Raw genomic sequence first — 20,307 nt, 5'->3', positions numbered from 1 at the left:
TCTCAATTCGCATCATATCGCATCCTTTCACAATTTGCTAATCGCAACGTTTCCCATCGCGATTGCGGTTCGATTTCGATTAATCGCCCAGCCCTACTCATTGATTTCACCTGTATGCCTGCTGTTGTATTAATGTATGCGTCACGGTGCGTTAGGTTAGTTCACCGTCATACTCTCTATTGTATTACACTGCACTGTGCATTTAGTTAATTCTTAGATGAATCGCGATTCGGACGTGGGCTGATTCTGAATCGATTCTTTACAAAATACGTTATCAGAACCAAAAGGCGGAACTCAACTGGGGGAGCGGTGCTGCACACGGACAACTTAACTCTTTCACCGCCAGCGTTTTTAAAAAAAGTTGCCAGCCAGCGCCAGCGTTTTTCATGATTTTCACCAAAGTTTAATGCCTTCCAGAAAATGTTCTTCTTTAAATATATAAACATACAATATACCAAATGAAAGAACAGACCCTCTGCTTTCAAACAAAAAAAAACGTTTCATCCTACCTTTAGTGGTTCTTTTGCAATCAGCTTTTGAATATGGGTAGGTTTTTGCAAAAACACCATATTTTGAGCAAAAAGCAGAGATAATTCCATTTTTGTGACGGACTTTTCATAGAGATCCGATTCAGAGCGATCTTTAAAACAGACACGGACATGCAGCAGCTTGCCATAGGGCAATACTTCCGGTTTTAAAAAGTTGCGGAAGGGCGCCACCTGGTGGATATAGCGGTATTGCGGAAAGACGGAAAATCTCGTCATTGGCGGGGAAGCGTTTTCTCTTAATTGACGAGATATCTCGTCAATGGCGGGGAAAGAGTTAAGAGAGTGCGCACTGCACGAGCGCATAGCAGAGCTTACAAGAGCAAAAGAGAAAGAAATAAGATCTATAACAGCCCTGTTTGACTCATTCTAAACTGCAAGAAAACAAGATACACTTTGGGATAGTCTTGCTCTGCCTTTTCTCTGTTCAGTGAGCGGCAGGGAGAAACAGCGCATTTAATTTAATGACTCTTCTGACTGTGCAATAGCGTTTATAAAACGAATATACTTCTGTAAAAATATGCACAAAGTTTGTTATTCAGTCGCTGGAAGCGCTGCATTATATAAATACAGTAATACTGCCGATCACGGTGTATAATGATGATGCTAGACGCTTAACGTTTCAGTTTGTGGAAGTTAATGCCGGTTAACAGGGGCGATTCTAGGATTTTCATTTTAGGGGGGCTCAGCCCCCAGTAAGGGTATGATTAAAAAAATATTATTTGACTATTAGGGTAGGGTTGTATACTACTAACCTTATTGCAACCCACTATTCCATTGTATTCCCTGTGTTTCATATGGGACTAGAACATTTTCAGTTGGGAATGGAGATTTTTTTACAATGAAGAGTTCCTGATTCATTATTCACTGTGCAAATACACGACACACGTTTCCAGTACAAACACATTATTTTACTTTTTTTTACTGTTTGATTGTCATTTATCTTATAGGTTAATATTATTAGTTGATATAGCCACTGTGTTAATCTGGGAACAAATTTATACACATCTAAAATATAGAAAAGGGGACTGACCAACAAGTGATCAACCTTAATACTGAGTTGTCAAGATGCAGTATGATGTGATTTTCAGGACAGGATTTAGATTAATCCAGGACTAGGCCTTAGTTTTATTAGGATGCTTATGTAGTTTTTACAAGCATGCCTTACAAAAATAGTACAGGTGTCCATCTTGAGACAAAACAATGTGACTGAAGATATGTTAAGATATGTTGTGCAAGCTACTTTTAGTTAAGAACTAAAACTCAAACAGGCATTTTAGTCTTGAACTGGGAAACAGGCCCTATGTCTATACTGTAGTAGGTGAACCCTTAAAAACTTACTAGGAATACACAATAGGGGTTTTCACACTGCGCTTAACCCTGGGTTATCTTCATTCTAAACCCCGCTTTTAACCCTGGGTTAAGGTGCGTTTCACACCTGTAATTTGAAAGCGGTGTTAGCACCGCTTTTTACCCAGGGTTATGAAACCCTGCTCCAGAGCAGGGTTAGCACCACATTTGTGGTGTTAACCCCGCATTGCGGTGCCAAAGGCATGCAGTGTGAAACGAAGCAGGGTTAGAATGTTATGACCCTAATTAAACACAGCTGAAGTAGCTAATCAAGGTGTTCAGGGTTGCTTGATAATTACAGACAGGTGTGTTGGAGCTGGGTTGGAGACTCCTGACCCAGGGTTTAGGAATGCACAGTGTGAAACGTCAAATTATGAATACCCAGGGTTATCTCTTAACCCCTGGTTAAGTTTGAACAGTGTGAAACATGCAAAAAATAACCCAGGATTCCGTTAACCCTGGTTTCAGAATAACCCAGGGTTAACAATTTCAGGTGTGAAAAGCCCTAATGTATACTACCATACCACAGACAAATACACAGGTGGCATACACTTTTTAAAAGGAAGGAGTTCAAATGTTGAAATATTAATATTTTAAATGAAACAAACATATTTAATAATCTATACTTCACTTATATGCAGAGTTGGGTATAACGCGTTACTATGTAACGCATTACTGTACTCTAATTACTTTTCCTGATAACGCAGTAACGTAACGCTTTACATTTTAAATGTATGTAATTTGATTACAGTTACCAATGACAACAAAATTACGTTACTAGCGTTACAAATTAAGTGTTGAAAAATTAATTGAAATGTATTTTAAAATGACGTTTTGCCGTTGCTCAGCAACGTCTGTTAACGAGCATGCTCGCAGAGTCTGTTAACGAGCATGCGCGCAGCGTCAGTTAACGAGCATGTGCATACCGGTGTCATGGAGACGCAAGCAAATGGATGCTGTGTGAGCGGTGGTTGATCATTCAAGTGGAATACAGACAATACATGTCCAAAAAAGTGGGCTTTGCGCGATGACATCTGGTCTGCCAGAAGCGATTGTACAGGTGTGTTTTTAAATTACTAATGTACAATAAGGTTTTCTTTGTTAACATTATTTAACTATGTTATTTAATCATGAGCTCAATGCGTGCACTTGCATTAATTAATCATATGTTTATTTAAACAATTACCAAAACAACTTTTGATTGTTATATTTAACGAACTAACATGAATATTAACATTCTTTAACTTGACCAAAAAGCCTAGCGAATGCGATGACGTAACTCTAGTTTCTGTCTCCGCGACCGCGAATGAATGTGCATAGATAGATAGATAGATAGATAGATAGATAGATAGATAGATAGATAGATAGATAGATAGATAGATAGATAGATAGATAGATAGATGTTAATAAATGTAGAATGTTTAATGAGAAATGTTAAACATGTGTAACTTATTATAAAAGCTACAAATATTTCTGCATCATTATGACCAGTAATTTTAGGAGTGTGCAAATCACACCAAAATAGCTTTAAGCATTCAAATATGACCTTCATTGTCTCGTCTCTTGTCTCCACCCCCTTCTTCTCCCTGTTAATAGTTTAATCATTAGTTCATTACCCTCACTTGTTTTCTCCTTATCCTGTTTAGTTTTTCATATTTAATGCCATTGTGTTCTTAGTCCTGTGCTCGTTCATTTTGTACTGTTACTGTGTGATTCTGTCTAGTGTTAGAATCATAGTCAAGTCTAGTTTAAGTCATCTGTCAGTATTTGTTCTGCCCCCACGTGGGCTCTTGTTTTGTCTGTGTTATAATAAAGTGTTTTCTGTTCACCCCCGTCATCGCCTGCGTTTGGGTTCATCCGTCCTTGTTTCTGACAATTTCACTTTGTAGCTTTTTTACATTTGATGTTGTCAAAGTAACTTAAAAGTAATTAGTAATTAGATTACTTTTTGCATGTAGTAATCAGTAATGTAATCAAATTACAATTTTAAAGTAGTAATTAGTAATTTGTAGTGGATTACTTTTTTTTAAGTAACTTACCCAACACTGCTTATATGTGACCAGTCACGGAAAGTAGGGACACAAGTCGGATCTGGGGCATTTTGAGTTATTCATAGATTCTGAAAGTGCAGTTTCTAAGGAAATCTGATAAGATTTGGAGAAGTTGTGGCCATTTGAATGTAACACATTCAAGAAGGAGAATGCTGAGAAATTTGAGAAAGAAAAAAGTTAACACTCTCCCTTTTCCCTGGCTGGAGAGACAATAGGGCTCATTTACATCTCATTTAGCTAAGCCATACCCCCTGTAAAGCCGTTTTGAGGTACAGATGTTAACATTCTAGAATTCTAGCATCATATATAGTATTTTATTACAGAAGTCTGAATGAACAACATGCAAAAATAAACAGGACTTTTACCTTTGTGGGGATCACAAGTCGAATCCAGTCTGTTACAGATGTGTGAATCATCCAATGATTTTTGTCCACAAATGCGTATAATCCGTGAAATATAGATATATAGTCTATTGTTTACATCAGATTTCGCATGAACTTCTGGCAATACAATATAATATACAATCTGAGGACTATTTAGATCGTAACATGTAAGAGTATATCAGATTACAGTCCGGTATTTGCGTTCCGTTAAACACGTGAACACGCCTTCAAATTTTGTATTTAAAATAGGGTCTCTGTGTAACTTATGAGTTTGACCTCATGCTGCGCTGCAAGACGCGGTACTTTGACGTCATCCGACTGCAGCGCCCCATAAAGTCAGTGACAAGGCTGACGTACGATGCGGCTGACTGTTATTTGTTCCGCCCCAGCTTCTTTTATCTTTCTTTTGTGCACCCGAGCTTCAGTCTGGGGAGACGCACACTATAAGTTTGAAAAAAATAAATAAAACTAAGCAAACATGTCTGAGGAACATGGCAGCCGCGTCACTACAAGTCACGTGACTTCACGCTCGAGCCGGAAGAGAAGACAATGCTGAATAAAGTCGTAATTCTTGCTATTTTTGGACCAAACTGTATTTTCGATGCTTCATCACAATCTCACTGACCCACTGATGTCACATGGACTACTTTGATGATGTTTTTATTACCTTTCTGGACATGGAAACCGTACATAGATTTACAATGGAGGAAACAGAAAGCTCTCAGACTAAATCTAAAGTTAAAACATCTTAAACTGTGTTCCGAAGATGAACGGAGGTCTTCCGAGTTTAGAACGACATAAGGGTAAGTCATTTATGACATTATTTTCAGTTTTGGGCAAACTATCCTTATTGAGTAGTTACGCTGTTCCCTGTGGGGGCGGAGGCGAAAACACAAGCTTATCCAGTATGTAAATATACACACAGACAATGACGCCCCCCGCTGCACGCTAGAATCTCTGGAAAAACAAGCCTATTTTAACCGCAAAATGTACGCTTTTAAATATACATAAACTGCTATCTCAAACATGGAGAGGCTTCTTCGTGATCTCAACTAACAGATTCTGCAATAAAACAAAAATCACAAATTTTGAAAAAAAAACTTTGATTCTCATTTTCTCGAAACTTGTGCTGCCGACTTGTGTCCCTGGTTTCCGTGATGGGTCACATATTATTCGATTTAAAAAAGTTATTTTAAAGAACTGCAAATATAAGGTGAAATGGCCATAAAAAGCTTGATTTGCACTTTTGATCCAGTTTTTCCACAAAAAACAAGTTTATAAAAGGATAAACTTCACAATCACCCAGTGTTTCGCTGCATGAAATTATCTGCCTGATGTGTTCAGAACAACAACTGTACATAAAGCAATGCATCACACCAGCACCTGACTTTAAAACATGTAACGTTAATCCGGAATATATAGGCGCGTGTCTTTTAATGGTAACTTGACTGACCTGCTCCCTTCTTGGCGAATATTTCTGTGATTTTGCAACACCTCGCTGCGTCTGTCTCTCTCTGCTTCTCCTTTGCGCTGCATATTTGTAAGATAAAGCCAAAAAGACAGTAGGTTGCCGCCGTTAGGTCATCTGGTGGCATTTTCGCACCGTGATTGACTGACTCGTGGATTTTAAGTGGTCCGTCATTCATTCATATCATATAATTTCACATGTCAACCTGAGCTGACTACACAGCGGGTCAGAACAGCCGCCAGGCCAAAATGGCCAGTACGCCCTGCACCCCCCCCCCTATACGACTGATGTTCGCTCTGCTCGGCCCCCCTGCGGATTTAAAAACGCGCTAAGTCCATGCTGACTCAGATCAGGGGAGGAGCCGAAACTTGACGCAGCATGCCGCCTTTTCTAAAGAGTTTTTATAGGGGACTGAAGCGATCACAAATTAATGAATCAAATAATTTTTTAGGGGGGCTGGGCAGAATTTCTCAAAAGGGCCTAGTGACGCCCCTGCCGGTTAACATATAGAATTAATACGTCACGTTTAATTACTATTTTTACTGGTTTTAATGTCTTACAACAAAAACAGGACATATATGTATATAAGAATGACATTATTTATCCATTAGTTGCATTAAAGTACAGTATATGACAGTTCAGAGACTAGTAGCAAAAGCACAAACATTAACCTGGCTTTGAGCGCAAATGTGACGTAATGACGTCAAAGATATGCAAATTAGTACGTCAAGAATCGATTCTGAATCGAATCGAGACCCTAAGAATCGATTCTGAATCAATTCACGAGGGTCCAAGCGATTCCCACCCCTACTAAACATTTTCTGACAGTTAACTCCATCTTTATTTTCACGTTCACAACACAAACTTGTCAGCATCTGCCTTTAACTCTTTCCCCGCCATTGACGAGATATCTCGTCAATTAAGAGAAAACGCTTCCCCGCCAATGACGAGATTTTCCGTCTTTCCGCAATACCGCTATTATCCACCAGGTGGCGCCCTTCCGCAACTTTTTAAACCCGGAAGTATTGCCCTATGGCAAGCGGCTGCATGTCCGTGTCTGTTTTAAAGATCGCTCTGAATGGGATCTCTATGAAAAGTCCGTCACAAAAATGGAATTATCTCTGTTTTTTGCTCAAAATATGGTGTTTTTGCAAAAACCTACCCATATTCAAAAGCTGATTGCAAAAGAACCACTAAAGGTAGGATGAAACGTTTTTTTTGTTTGTTTGAAAGCAGAGGGTCTGTTCTTTCATTTGGTCTATTGTATGTTTATATATTTAAAGAAGAACATTTTCTGGAAGGCATTAAACTTTGGTGAAAATCATGAAAAACGCTGGCGCTGGCTGGCAACTTTTTTTAAAAACGCTGGCGGTGAAAGAGTTAAACAAGCTAACAGTGAACAAAAAAGAACATGTGTTTAGAGTAATGTTTTTATATGAATAGGTTATTTTCATTTTACTGAACAAACATAGGTGCTTGATAAAAATGCTATTTTTAGAATTTCATATGGATCTGTTTTTGCTATGTCTGTAACGATTAATCGTGCAAATGAGCATTTTCTCAATGCATGAATTTGAATGAATTACGGTGAAATGCCGCCACATCCAAAAGCCAGAGGGTGCTCTCATGCAGAAACTTCAATTGTGCCATAGAAGAAGTAGCATTACAAACCTATTCCAGGAAATGTCTAAAATAATATTTATATCGCTGTTCTTCAGATTGTTTCAGGTATTATTATGATAATAAAGAATATATTGAATAATTGTGTTTGACCAGTGTTGCTTTTTTATATGCACGTTATAAACGACGGATTTTAGATTGATAAGGACTTCCTACTGACCAAAACGCCATAGAATATGCACAAGCTGCGCATGAAACACAGAACCGCAGCCTTGTGATTCAGAATCGATTTTAGACAGGTCTTTTTAATGGGACACGCGATTTATCGTTACAGCCCTAGTTTTTGCAAATCAAGGGAACAAATGAAAATAAAATATAATCCCATTTTTATTTGTACGCATTTTCTACACTTTAGTGAGGTGTCCGGATTTGTGTATAAATGCAAGACGTCACTTTATGCTGTTCAATTTTTTAGTTTTGTGTTCATGTGTTGTTTCTAAGGTTTGCAGGAATTGTAACTGCTTGCACAAGAGCGCATATATAAAAAAATTACCATTAATAGTTTTCAAACAGGCATTACTGTGACACTTACTATTACATATTTTTTCAGGTTGGAGCTATAATTCCTGTATGCTGCGTTTTCAGTAAGTTGTGGTGCACAAAGCATGCATCTCATTATGAAACTATTCTTTTTGACACATATAAAACCTAACTTAGCCTCTCCAAAGTCCAATACTACTTATATACTATATATATAAATAAATGAATAAAAGAATTCTATGAGGTATTCTGTTTCTATTTGGCTATATGTGGCTAAGCCTCGAGTCATGACATAAGCACTTAGTTTCACACTGTACATGTCTGGCAACGCAATGTGAGGTTAACCCCGTAAAAGCAGTGCTAACTCTGATTTAGAGCACTAAAATACGATGATAACCTCCCTTCAAAATTACAAGTGTGAAGCATTCCTTAACCCAGGGTTAAAAGCAGGCTTAGATTAATACAACCTGGGGTTAAGAGCAGTGTGACAAAGTCTGTACTGTTTTTATTGACCTGAATAACTGGGTTAAATGTTTTGCTGCACACAGCAATAGAAACATAAATAGCAAAACAATGAAAAGCAAGCTTCACAAGCACTGGGGACTAAATTAGACACAATCCATCTTTCAATTAGTTATTAGAACTTCTTATTTCACATAAATAAAAGGCATCATGCGTAGTATTCATTAAATATTTCATTACAGCTCTACTGTAGATTGAGTTCACTTAATATGACATTACCAGTCGTCCAGGCTCTATGACAGCAGCAAGGGAAGGTGGTGTTCTGGCAGTCAGCAGCGGGGCCAGTGATTTGGGGGCAACTCCATCTTGCTCTGCTTTATCCAACATGACTAGCTGCTGAGTGATAGAATCCATTTCTTCTTGAAGTTTTTCAGTGTGGACGCTGATCTCAGAAATACTTTCAGCAGCCTGGGCAGTAAGGAATGCCTCCTTCAGATCCACCAGGTGCAGGACTCGCCACTCCTCTAGTCGAACAAGCCTGTGCAGTTCATCAAACTGCCGATTCACATACTGCTCCAGTTCTTCTGTACTCATCTGAAACATTGACAGCTCACTCTTAGATTGGCTGGTAAAACCAAAACACCAGAATAAATACCTAGAGAAAACTGTAGCAAGAAACCAAAACTCTGAAAGGTGTATTAGTGGAGAAAATAACTTCGCAAGAAACCAGACTCGACCAGGAGGCCAGTTTTCAAAATGTTGATTCTGACCAGATAAAGAAACTGACTGACTCCGTGAATGGAAGGCTTGTGACTGTTAAAGAAAAGAAGGGGGGGGGGTATATTGGTCACTGAGTTTTTTTTTAAATTTCAGAAATGATTATTTGTAAATTTAGTTTGTTTAATATTCTCACTTTAACAGGTAAAAATAAACAAGTGAGATGGAAAAATCTTTGTTTTTCATTTAGTTGCATAATAATTCTGCACACTAATAGTTGCCTAATAACGGTGTACATATAAATATTCTCTTAAAAAAGCCAAAACTTCACTTTTACTACTTAAATGTTCAGGTTTGAGGATTTGTTAACATTTTGAATTGACCAAGAGAACTGTAGCTGTACAATAACAAAAGTAATCCTCAAAATACAACTTAATAATTGTGCACACGGTGTACTGTTGATGTCTTAAGCCCGGTATACACTGTGCGATTTTAAATAGTCTTTTAGGATTGTTGCTTGCCACACTGTGATTAAGATCGTAATTAAGTCCATGTCACACTATATGATCTCAGTTTCCATCAATGTCAGAATGTACGAGTTTAAAGACTTTTAAAAATCGGACGCACGCAAACAAACGCATCCGCAGTTTTACGTCATCGATTGACGACGGCTGGGAAAACACACGATGAAGCGAAGGCTAACAAACCGGAACAACATCTACTGTTCATTTTAATCATGACTTGTCTCGAGCATAAAAAGAAGACAAAAAGAAAGGAGACGAGTACCTGGCATTTGAATTTCCAGCGCGATTTCTCTCCAGGCTGCTTCATTTTTATCCTATCATCGTACAGTGGTGATGACACGTTGTACAAACACTCTTTATTGTTTCCATAACTCCACAAGTTTCTCCTCCTGCTGTACAGTCTACCTGGTTCTTTTTTACATTCGTCTGCGTTGATTTGTTGTTGTCGCCGCACTAATTGTGTCATCGGGTTCTGTGCTTCTATTGGTTATTGAGCTGCCGGTTGTCGTAGGGAGATGTCACACAGCAGGATTGTATCTCAAAATTTCTGACACTGCCAGAATTTTGTTGGAGGATAATTTTGATCGCAACAGTCATTAATCGGCTGTCTGTGAACATGTCAAACTAGCGATCAAAGACGGCAGATTTTAGCCTGGAATTCCAGAAATTTGTCCCAGACAGCTAAATCCTGGCTGAAATCTCACAGTGTGCACCGGGCTTTAGGGTGTTTTCACATATACACTGTTTAGGTCGGCCCAAATGACGTGTCGCTCCGAGTACGGTTCGTTTGGGTCAGTGTGAATACAACAGCCGCACTTGGGTGCGCACTAAACGGCCGCTCCGAGACCGCTCTAAACAGGTGGTCTCTGAGCGGCTGTCGCCGAACTCTGGGGCGACCCACCTGTGGTGTGAACGCTGCTCGACCTCGGGCCGAACCAAATACAGGAAGTTCTCCACATGTTTGAGCCACTGGGCTTCCGTCGTGACGTGAGCCGGGTGTTATATTGTGGGTTAACAACAAACAAGCCAATCCTGGTCCGTTGCTGAGATTCGCTGTCTCCTTTACGTTTGAGCTGATGATTTTATAAATGCATAGCTGTCCTCCACACACAAATAGTGACATTACGGGCTTTTTAGCAAACGGCTTCGTGAGAAAGGCTTTAATAGAACAGCTATGCAATTTCGCGTTAAAGCAAAGAAACTTCGCAAAGACGTGCATCGTTTATCTCCACATCTTGATAGCTGCGCTGTCCCTGTCAGGCTGGTTGTCGTGGAAACGTGGGGGTGGTCATGAGACGGTAAGAGCTGTCAGAGACCAATGACAGCGCTGACCGTTGTCACATGGTGTACGGTGCGGCATTTCGAGTACAGTAAAAAAAAAATGTGAACACGGCCAGCACTAACTGAAAAATGATACAATGTATTTTGGTGCGCTCCGAGGCCGCACCACGGTGCGCACCAACATATGTGAAAACACTCTTAGGGCTCTATCATACACCCGGGCGCAATGCAACGCAATTCGCGACGCAAGTGTCTTTTGCTAGTTTCGACCTGGTACAATTATAATTTTCACGTTTAGCGCCACGTTGTTTAAAAAGCAAATGCATTTGCGCCCAACTTTGCACCCATGGGCGTCCTGGTCTGAAAACGAGGTGTGTTTAGGCGCATTGTTGGCACGTTGCTATTTTGAGGCAAGTAAAATAGACAATGCCATTGACCAACAAAAACCTGGTCTAAGGTCTAAAGTCAATGCGCAAAATTGTTTTTTGTTATTTAATGAGCGCAATATGTGCCTACAAATGGGACGACAATGCGCGTTTGTTTATCATGAATGCGCAGCAGCACACAACCCTTTTTATAATATGAAAGGACTAAAATGTAAAAGATTATTATTGAGCCTCTTGGACATAAATGAGGACCGATTAAGAGACGTTAGAGGGCATAAAGAGCAGCTTTATAACCTTTTAAACCTCCACAAAAATTCCATGATTTTAACTCTTTAATTGACAAGTTTATAAGTGGTGTCACTGATTTGGGGAAAACACACACAAAATGATAGATTTTCAATATAAAAAGTGATTGTAACCTGGATTTTTTTCTTGTCTTGGGCATGTCAAAGACTGTTAAAACATTGGCTTTGAAGCATTTTTAGTTTTTGTGTATCACCAGTTTTTATTATTTTCTCCCTCATTTATTGTTAGTGGCTGTTTTATCCCCGTTGACTTCCATTATAACCACATTTTTTGATTGCAGAGCTACGACACATTTTTATCATGGATTTCTGAAGGTTGGTGTTTCAGGGCTCAAAATTAACTTATTTGGTAGCACTGGTGCTCCCAACTTTAAAGAGTTAGGAGTAGGGATGTGCATTTATGTCATTTTTTCATTTCGATTAATCCATAAGTCTGAAGAACGAGTACTCGATTAACTGGGGGCGGGGCAATCAAAGGGGCGGGGCGTAGACGTCATGGTGAAAATGAAAATATTTTGATTAAAACTTAATTTTGAAGAAACTATGACAGAACAATGAACACATACTAGATTCCTAATGAATTAAATGTTTTTAACAGAAACCTCTAACAGGAAAAGCTGCGTGATGAAGTGAAACTAAAGGGTTAATAAACACAAACCGAAGCGCTTTCTATTTGACTCACTCTGCATAATATTAAGCCTTTATACAACATAAATATACAACGTGCATCTATCTGCATAAAATGCAAGACTTCAACTAAGGTTTCAACTAAGTTATCTAAAAAAAAAGAAAGTTTAACTCCCTTTGTGGATGTGCATCATAAACAGCGCACTTTTAAACACGTCCAGTCAAAGCTCAAGCTTCATAACATTAAGCAGCTTTAAGTGTTTTGCTATCATTTTAGCGTTTAGCTGTGTCGTTTCGTCCTCTTACCTCAGTCAAGATGTAATGGTAATGCTCGTATGGCTCTCTGGTATCTCTTGACATTTGATGTTTAAATATGAGATGATAATCCATTGAACTTTTGACGGCGCTGTACATTTTGCACCTGACTGACTGTTTCCGAAAATCACGACATCCTTTTAAACCATAGTGCCTCAGTGATGTGAGTTGTGGCTGGCTTCACGGGATCGGCGGGCTGGCGTGCTGCCGCGCATTGCGTGGATCGGCGGATTTCTGCTGTGCGGTCGCGCGGAATTATCTGTTTGTTTTTTAATCACGCATGGTAATGTTACTGATGTCATACGTCGGTCTGCGTAGCTTGACACAACGTCAAACACGCATCTCCAGACCCAGTCTTTACTACCACATGCGCTTGTAATGCTAACCAGACATCCAGTGCCGGCGCCAGCCGAGCGCTGATGAGGGGGCGTCTAAAATACCAGAGGGGGCGATCACATGAATGCATATAATTCCCCCAGCCAGAAAATACATAGGTTTGGTACATTAAGTTTTAAAGTGTTATAAACAAACATCTCTGTAATACAACCACAAAAACTACAGCTATAGTGAGCAACGTACATAGCTCTAAACAATACAACAACAACAACAACAACAACAACAAAAAAACGCATACCTAACGTTACATATTAGCACAACACTACTCATTTGATATTCAGACCCAGAGGTAGAAATACATTTTACGTAATGGTGGGGGCAGTGTTGGCAAATAGAGTTGATGGTTTTCAGCCCAAAAACGGTCCAAACGCAACATTCTATCAACATTTTGGTTCAATTTGATCATATAACGTAGTTATTTTAACTGCCACAAGTAATGCACCAAAAGCTAGCGATTAAGCAGCTAACTTAGAGTACCACAATAGCAAAATGACAATAACTCGTTTACATACAGCTATGCTGTAGGATAGGCTAATTCAAATTCGTTAATTATAAATTTAACAATGTCTTTTTTTTATCTATTTACTCCTGATAAACAGGTGTGTGAGAGAGAGAGATCGTACAGGCTTACCTTTAACGTTAAATGCAGAACAATAATAGGCTGTTGGTTGTACGTTGACTTGCAAGGATGCTGAAGAACATGAACATCTGAACTTTTCAAAACTATGTACAGTCTGGCTGAAGTTCATGGTGCCCGAATTGACTTAATGACAGCCGAACATTTGGATCTTTGCACCTGAAATGCTCCGATAATTCATCCACACCACGGCATTAAATGATGTGTGACAATCCGGAGTCCGGTTTGTAGAACTTCCAATGCTATTTTCCATATATCCATTGCTACAGGGCAGGCCCAGGTCACTCTCACACTCCTGTCTGTAAATTTTTATATAATTTCCCACTTCGACATCTTGATTTCCCTCTGAGACTCAGAACGCGGGCTCATTGTCGGCGTGCCTCAAGCCGTCAACACAAACTTGTTCAACTTCAGGCGCGGCTGCAAGAACCAACAACCACATGACGTCAAAGTACCGCGAGAACGATTCGAGAAATCATACTAAGTGTCGTTTCGTCTCGCTCTCGCGGCATTTTGACGTCTTCGCCTAATGAATTCGAACAAGCCTATAGGCTACACATGAGTGGGCGTGTGTCACGGTAGAATACATGCACACTTGTTTTTTTGTTTTGTTAAATACTTAGACTTTAAAATTCAGTTTAGGAAGACAATACACAAGGCAAACGTAATTTTTAAATAGCGCATTTTATCATTAAAATCCCATTCAACATTAATGGTGATCTGAGGGGGCGGGATAGTGCCAGTGAGGGGGCGACGCCCCCTCACGCCCCCTCGTGGCGCCGGCCCTGCAGACATCCAAATGCCGCCATATCCACAATAAATAAATAAATAAACACACATGATCATCGTTTTCGTGATCGATCATCGATGCCACGTTCGAGTGCCCATCCCTAGTTAGGAGCACCAGCAAAAATGTAGGTGCATCCATCCAAAAATTCAAAAGCACCACAACTACAATGTATATGTTAATAGATTTATTTTATTAAAAATAAAACACCACCACCAGGGTTTACACATCCTATGGCCAGCATTTAAACTTTGGTCTTCTATTTTAAAAAGGTTTTTTTTGGCAACATAGATTACTAAATGAATGCCTAAATGCTGTTGAAATAGTATAGCACCAATAATAATTTAACAATTACAGGTAACATGATTAAGATTACAATAGAAAATCTAGCAAACATGTAAAACACTGATTAATTGTGACATTACAAAAGTGACCTTAATATAGAAGGCTAATATATATTCGTATTGATAACTGCATAACCAGGATGCTATTACTACTAAATAGGCAATGTTTTAAAAATACAACAAAAACATACTGTACCATCAGCATTGTCGTGTTCCACATCAACATGGACCACAAGTGTGTTTGTTGGATGTCCATTTACCAGCGCATATCAAACACTCTTTGACAGACAGGTCGGTGTCTCCATCAAAAATGAACACATTTGTCACGACACTTCTTGTGTTTTTGGCACTTTTGCCATGTTTATGCAAGGTATGGCGCTTAAAATGTTTTGATACCGACACCAACGCCGTTTCACAGGATTTACAGTAAACACAGTAAGTTACATCGAGCCATTTTTATAGCGGAGAAACTTGAAATCTTTAAGCCACTCTCTCCAAAAGGTTTAACGTCAAGTCTTATTAGAGTCGCATTTGAATCCGGATCGTCGTCAATAATTACAGTAGTAGTAACATTGACTGTAATCTGCTCGTTCTCGTCTTTTTTCACATTTTCGCGCTTCACGTACCAACGTAGCACGGCAACAAGAAATGATTGACGCTCATATTAGCCAATCTGCGGTCTTCATTAAACGCAAGAGCTTAAATGGTGAAATTTGATTGGTTATGTATGTTGGAGAGAACACTGAACCTGGAACAGCATCACGCAGCAACAAAATCTACATGAAGTTGCACCACAACAAAATGGGCAGTCGCACAAATGCTCCCAAATATATTTTAAGGTCGCACAGATTAAATTTTGGTCGCATATGCGACCAAAATAGTCGCAATTTCGAGCCCTGTGTTTTTTCCTTTTGCTAAGAGATCAAATTGTAATTTTTACTGTTAATCACCATGTAACCCTTTAGTAGGCCTATGCAAAAATAGAGCTTAATTTCTGGCTTGTACATTGAGTTATATGGAGTATAACTCCATAATAAAAGTATATTATTGTGTGTGTATACGTGTGTGTGTGTGTGTGTGTGTGTATACGTGTGTGTGTGTGTGTGTGTGTGTGTGTGTGTGTGTGTGTGTGTGTGTGTGTGTGTGTGTGTGTGTGTGTGTGTGTGTGCGTTATTAAGTTCATTGTTCAATTTATTTGAGGTTCATAATAGATGATGTTCAGAAATCTGATGCAGAAAAGATTTTTACAGAAAATCTTTTTTCACGTGTGCACACACACACACACACACACACACACACACACACACACACACACACACACACACACACTTGACCTCTTAGCAAAAAGGAAAAAATACCAACATTCAAAAATGCATGATAAAAAGGTGTCATAGCTCTGCAATCCAAAAATGTGGTTATAATGGAAGTCAATGGGGCAAAAACAGCCACTAACAATACATGAAAAAAATAAAAACTGATGCTACACAAAAACTAAAAATGTTTCAAAGCCAATGTTTTTACCAATCTTTGACATGCCCAAGACTGTGAAAAAGGTTTAAAAAATCCAGTTTACAATCACTTTTTATATTGAAAATCGGATATTTTGTGTGCGTTTTCCCCAAATCAGTGACACCACTTATAAACTTGGCAATTAAAGAGTTAAAATCATGAAATTTTTGTGAAGATTTGGTAGTTTTGATCAGTACTGAGGTTGATTAACAGATTTATGTAAAAAAAATGAAAAAATATTAATCTGATACATTTTTATAGCCATTGAATTTAGTGGATGTTTTCATCCACTAACAACACGAAAGGTAGTAAATTTGAACAAAGCACAAGGGTTAAATAAAAAAATATCAATTTCAATGCAAGTGAAAAACAACACAATTAATTACTGGGGGTCTTATTCCTCCGCTTAGTTTTTCAGTTTACAAAGTCAGTCATCTAAATGGGGATTAGACATAGCGCCAGCGCAACTGGCTTTTAAAGGGGATGAGAGCTGAGACTCTCGTTGGTTTGTTGCACGTTACGCCCAAACACTCCCTTTACTCATTTAAAGAATGGGAACAACCCTTTTCGACTGCGCGCTCGGCACACAAACCATTTTTCCCGTCGTTAAATTAGCAAAAGTGGATTCGGACATGCCCATTTAGACCGTGCGCTATAGACCATGCGCTTAGATCGTTAAAATAGGGCCCTTTGTGTCAAAATATGATTTATGGCCCCCTGTCAATCATCTTTTGGCAGGTGGTGCCCCACCCCTGTCAATCAAAAAATTGTACGCACTGTCCAGTTTTGAGTGACATTTTGATGTTCTTAGCCGGATGTGCGGATGAGGCATTCATTTTTGTATCTGTTAGTTGTCGCACGATTGTTTGTCATTTTTATTGATGTGTCACTCAAAAGGTTCCCTTTCGAGAACGGTCTCTCGACATTGCGTCAGTAGCTGACGCTATGGGAGAGGTCCTCAGTGTCGGCGCCAGAGAATACAGAATGAGGGGGCCTCCTGTTTCACTGGGTGGGCACCAGGTTCATCTTATTATTTTATTATTATTATTACTACATGGCACTGTAAAATGCTTGGTACTGAGTGGCCAGTCGCAACATTCAAAGGTATTTTATTCCTTGAACAACCGCCTGAAACACAGCCTCACCCGGTTACTGCGAGCGAGTCACGTTAACAGGGACAGTTTAATATCTACAAATTAATACAGAATAAATATGCATAATTAATAACATATATGAGATTGTATTTAGAATGATTAAACCGAATGTTCGTATTTTGACTTTTAACTTGTTTTAACGCATCTGGCTTTTAGCCATTAAGAAACGTTTTCCCAGAAGGTTTGTATTTCTTAAAAATAAGCTAATAAAAGACATCAAATCAAAATGTTATGTCTACATATTTACTCATATAGCAACTAGCCGTGAAATTAGCGGGATTGTTACAGCCAGCCAAGTTGTTGTCACAAATAAATCCCTCACTATAGTAAAAACATAACTTATAATGACGTTAAAGTGCAAGACTGGATAACTCACGCAAATCATAAAGACCAGTACATAACCAAATAACAGCAAAAGAAAACAATGTTACTGACATATCTAACACCAGAATGAACTATGCATTTTACCTTAAGAAGAGCTGCAGGCGATGAGAGGACTTTTTAAATCTTTTTAAGAAGGTCCTTTTATTTGTCGCGAAATCTCTTCGTCTTGCTCAAATGCCAAGAATTACAAGTTTACATTATTTAGCCAGATTGAGTTCTCACGCATGGCGATTGAGACCCCGAACGTGACAGTAACTTTCAGTGCAGACAAAACACTGGGGGATAGCTTTAAGAATTTGTGTTGTTCAAATGTAGTGGCTGCGTGTATGTAACTGGCTGACTATATGTTAGCATTGCATTGTGGGTTAGTATTTTAATTATTATGTTTTTATTAATTATACTCCGAATTTTAATCAGTATTCATTGTATAACCAAATGTATTTGCAGCACATTTGTTTAAAATATTAAGTTCATTATTATTTTGAGAAGTAAGGGGGCACAGTGACTCAAGTGGCCGGGCCATGCCCCTTAGGGCCCGCTCGTGGCGCCGACACTGGAGGTCCTCCTCTCTTCCGATTCTGAAGCTTTTTTATAGAACAACGCCAGTGTACTGGCTAATGCCTGTCATGACGACGTATACAGGCGTGGCTTTCGCCGCTATATAACGACCGTCTCTAAGGCTTATCGTCAGATCATTTCTCTTCACTTCGTGATACTGAAGCGTCGCCGTTGAGTATCGCACCCGTAACAGACGTAGCGTCCCTTATACGCGTTCCAGCTGAAATTTACGTGGATATATTGCTTCGCTCCTCGAGAAAACAGGTAAGCGAAGAGAATCGCCGGAGGTTTTCGCACGTGACTGTTCTTGGCAGCGGACCACCGGTGGGAGGGGCTTATAAATGCACAGAAGTTCGCATTTTACTTTCACTTTTGAATTAGATGCAACTGTTGTTTAAATCCAGCGCTTGCGTACGCTGCGTTAAATCGCGTATGAATTTGCATGCAAATGCGAGTGCAACAGCTGGTTTAAGTGCTTGAGTCAATGTGCGCAGGTACTTCTGACAGAAACCCGCCAGTCCCAAGCAGAGCAACCGGCTATTCCTCCATAAAGCGCTGCTTGAATGATGGGTTTATTATTATTCTTAATGAAAAACACAACAACAAAACAATCTCGCCTATATTAAACATCATATATGTATCTTATAACAAAAACGAGTAAGCACGTGGCTTCTGCCATCGTCTGCTCGGCGCAGTCTGACAGGAATAAAGGAAATCTGACACCCGCAGCCGCTGCTCTGTGATGACGCGAGCCTAGCAAACTCTGACTGAAAGAAATGAAATCTGACACCTGCTGCTCTGTGACGTGATGCTCGTTCAGCTTGGCTGAATTCAGGGAGCAGACACATTCAGTTGTAAGTGTTTGCTCTCTCTAACGAAACTAAATTATTTAATTACAAGAAAATATCAAAACGACGGTGAAAGACGGTGTCGCGGTGGGCAAGTGATCTAACCGGTGAGAGGCTGAAGCACCGGTAATCACCGTTTCACCGACTATCGCAACAAGCCTACCGCCAGCATGCCGCTGGTGGGTCGCAGCCAACCTGGAGAGAACACCAAGTGCCCTCCAAACCTCTGGTGCGTCGACGACCCGTCTCAGCACACAGCTCTCAGCCCGCTCTTGAATGTGCTCGTCACACACAAGCTGCAGACAGAGAAGGGCAGACCGAGCAGTGCGAGACGTGCATAAGCATCCTTTCCCCACATATGCAGTGCGGAATATGCCACAGTGTGCACAATACATTCACAATAAACTAAATCCCGGGGTTTCTCTGTATTATGTTATCACAGCGTGCTTCGGCCACTTCCCTGCGCGGTACGGTCACTGCTCAGACATGACAGACCTCATTTCAGCGGGGCCTGTCGTGGACGAGCACTGCGCGCGCCCCCTTGTACATTGCAAACCCTTTCACAAGTCGGCTCTGATGTGTTGCGTCTGATGGCCGCTGACACTCAGCGGACCGTCGTAGATTCAAGCAGCATATATTCAGTTCACTATGTGTACGTGGCGAACCAATATGTATAATATATACAATTTATAAGCCCCTGCGGACAAAACACAGGGCATAGCACCCGGCCTCGCTCTCGTTGTGCCCGTTACACACGCGCTACGGAGAGAAAAAAGGCAAATTATATCGAGTGTGATCCCTCGCCCAGCCTAGCGATCCTTTCCGATGTTTAATGCATAACATTAAACCCTACTCGCAAATATGCCCGTCACACGGGCTGCATAACGAAGGGGGTAACTGTTATGTAGACTTGCATCGAGGAGAGAGATATTCTCTCTCCTCGCTCTGTGTCTAGTTAAGCAACGACAAGCTTATACGGATGCATACTTTTAAAGGGTTATGCCCCAGCTGTGCAGCAGCGGGTTGCTGCCATGTATTGCACGTCGGTGCAGGATGCAGGAAGTAGGTGAAGTACACAATGTCCCCGTAATTCAGCGATATTTTACCTCACGCGCC

At 39.9% G+C, this 20,307-nt stretch overlaps 1 protein-coding gene across 1 annotated transcript in view; it reads right to left on the bottom strand.

The window, feature by feature from the left end:
* Positions 1 to 20,307, bottom strand: part of trim44 (tripartite motif containing 44) — a 43,014-nt gene that overhangs the window by 8,274 nt on the left and 14,433 nt on the right. Inside the window, exon 4 of the mRNA XM_065291138.2 lies at positions 8,699 to 9,013. Within this exon, the coding sequence (XP_065147210.1) occupies positions 8,699 to 9,013 (315 nt within the window). The remainder of the gene's footprint in view (positions 1 to 8,698; positions 9,014 to 20,307) is intronic.

This window comes from Paramisgurnus dabryanus, chromosome 23 (assembly GCF_030506205.2).
Source record: "Paramisgurnus dabryanus chromosome 23, PD_genome_1.1, whole genome shotgun sequence".
NCBI lineage: Eukaryota > Metazoa > Chordata > Actinopteri > Cypriniformes > Cobitidae > Paramisgurnus > Paramisgurnus dabryanus.
This window is presented reverse-complemented; position numbering and strand designations above follow the sequence as displayed.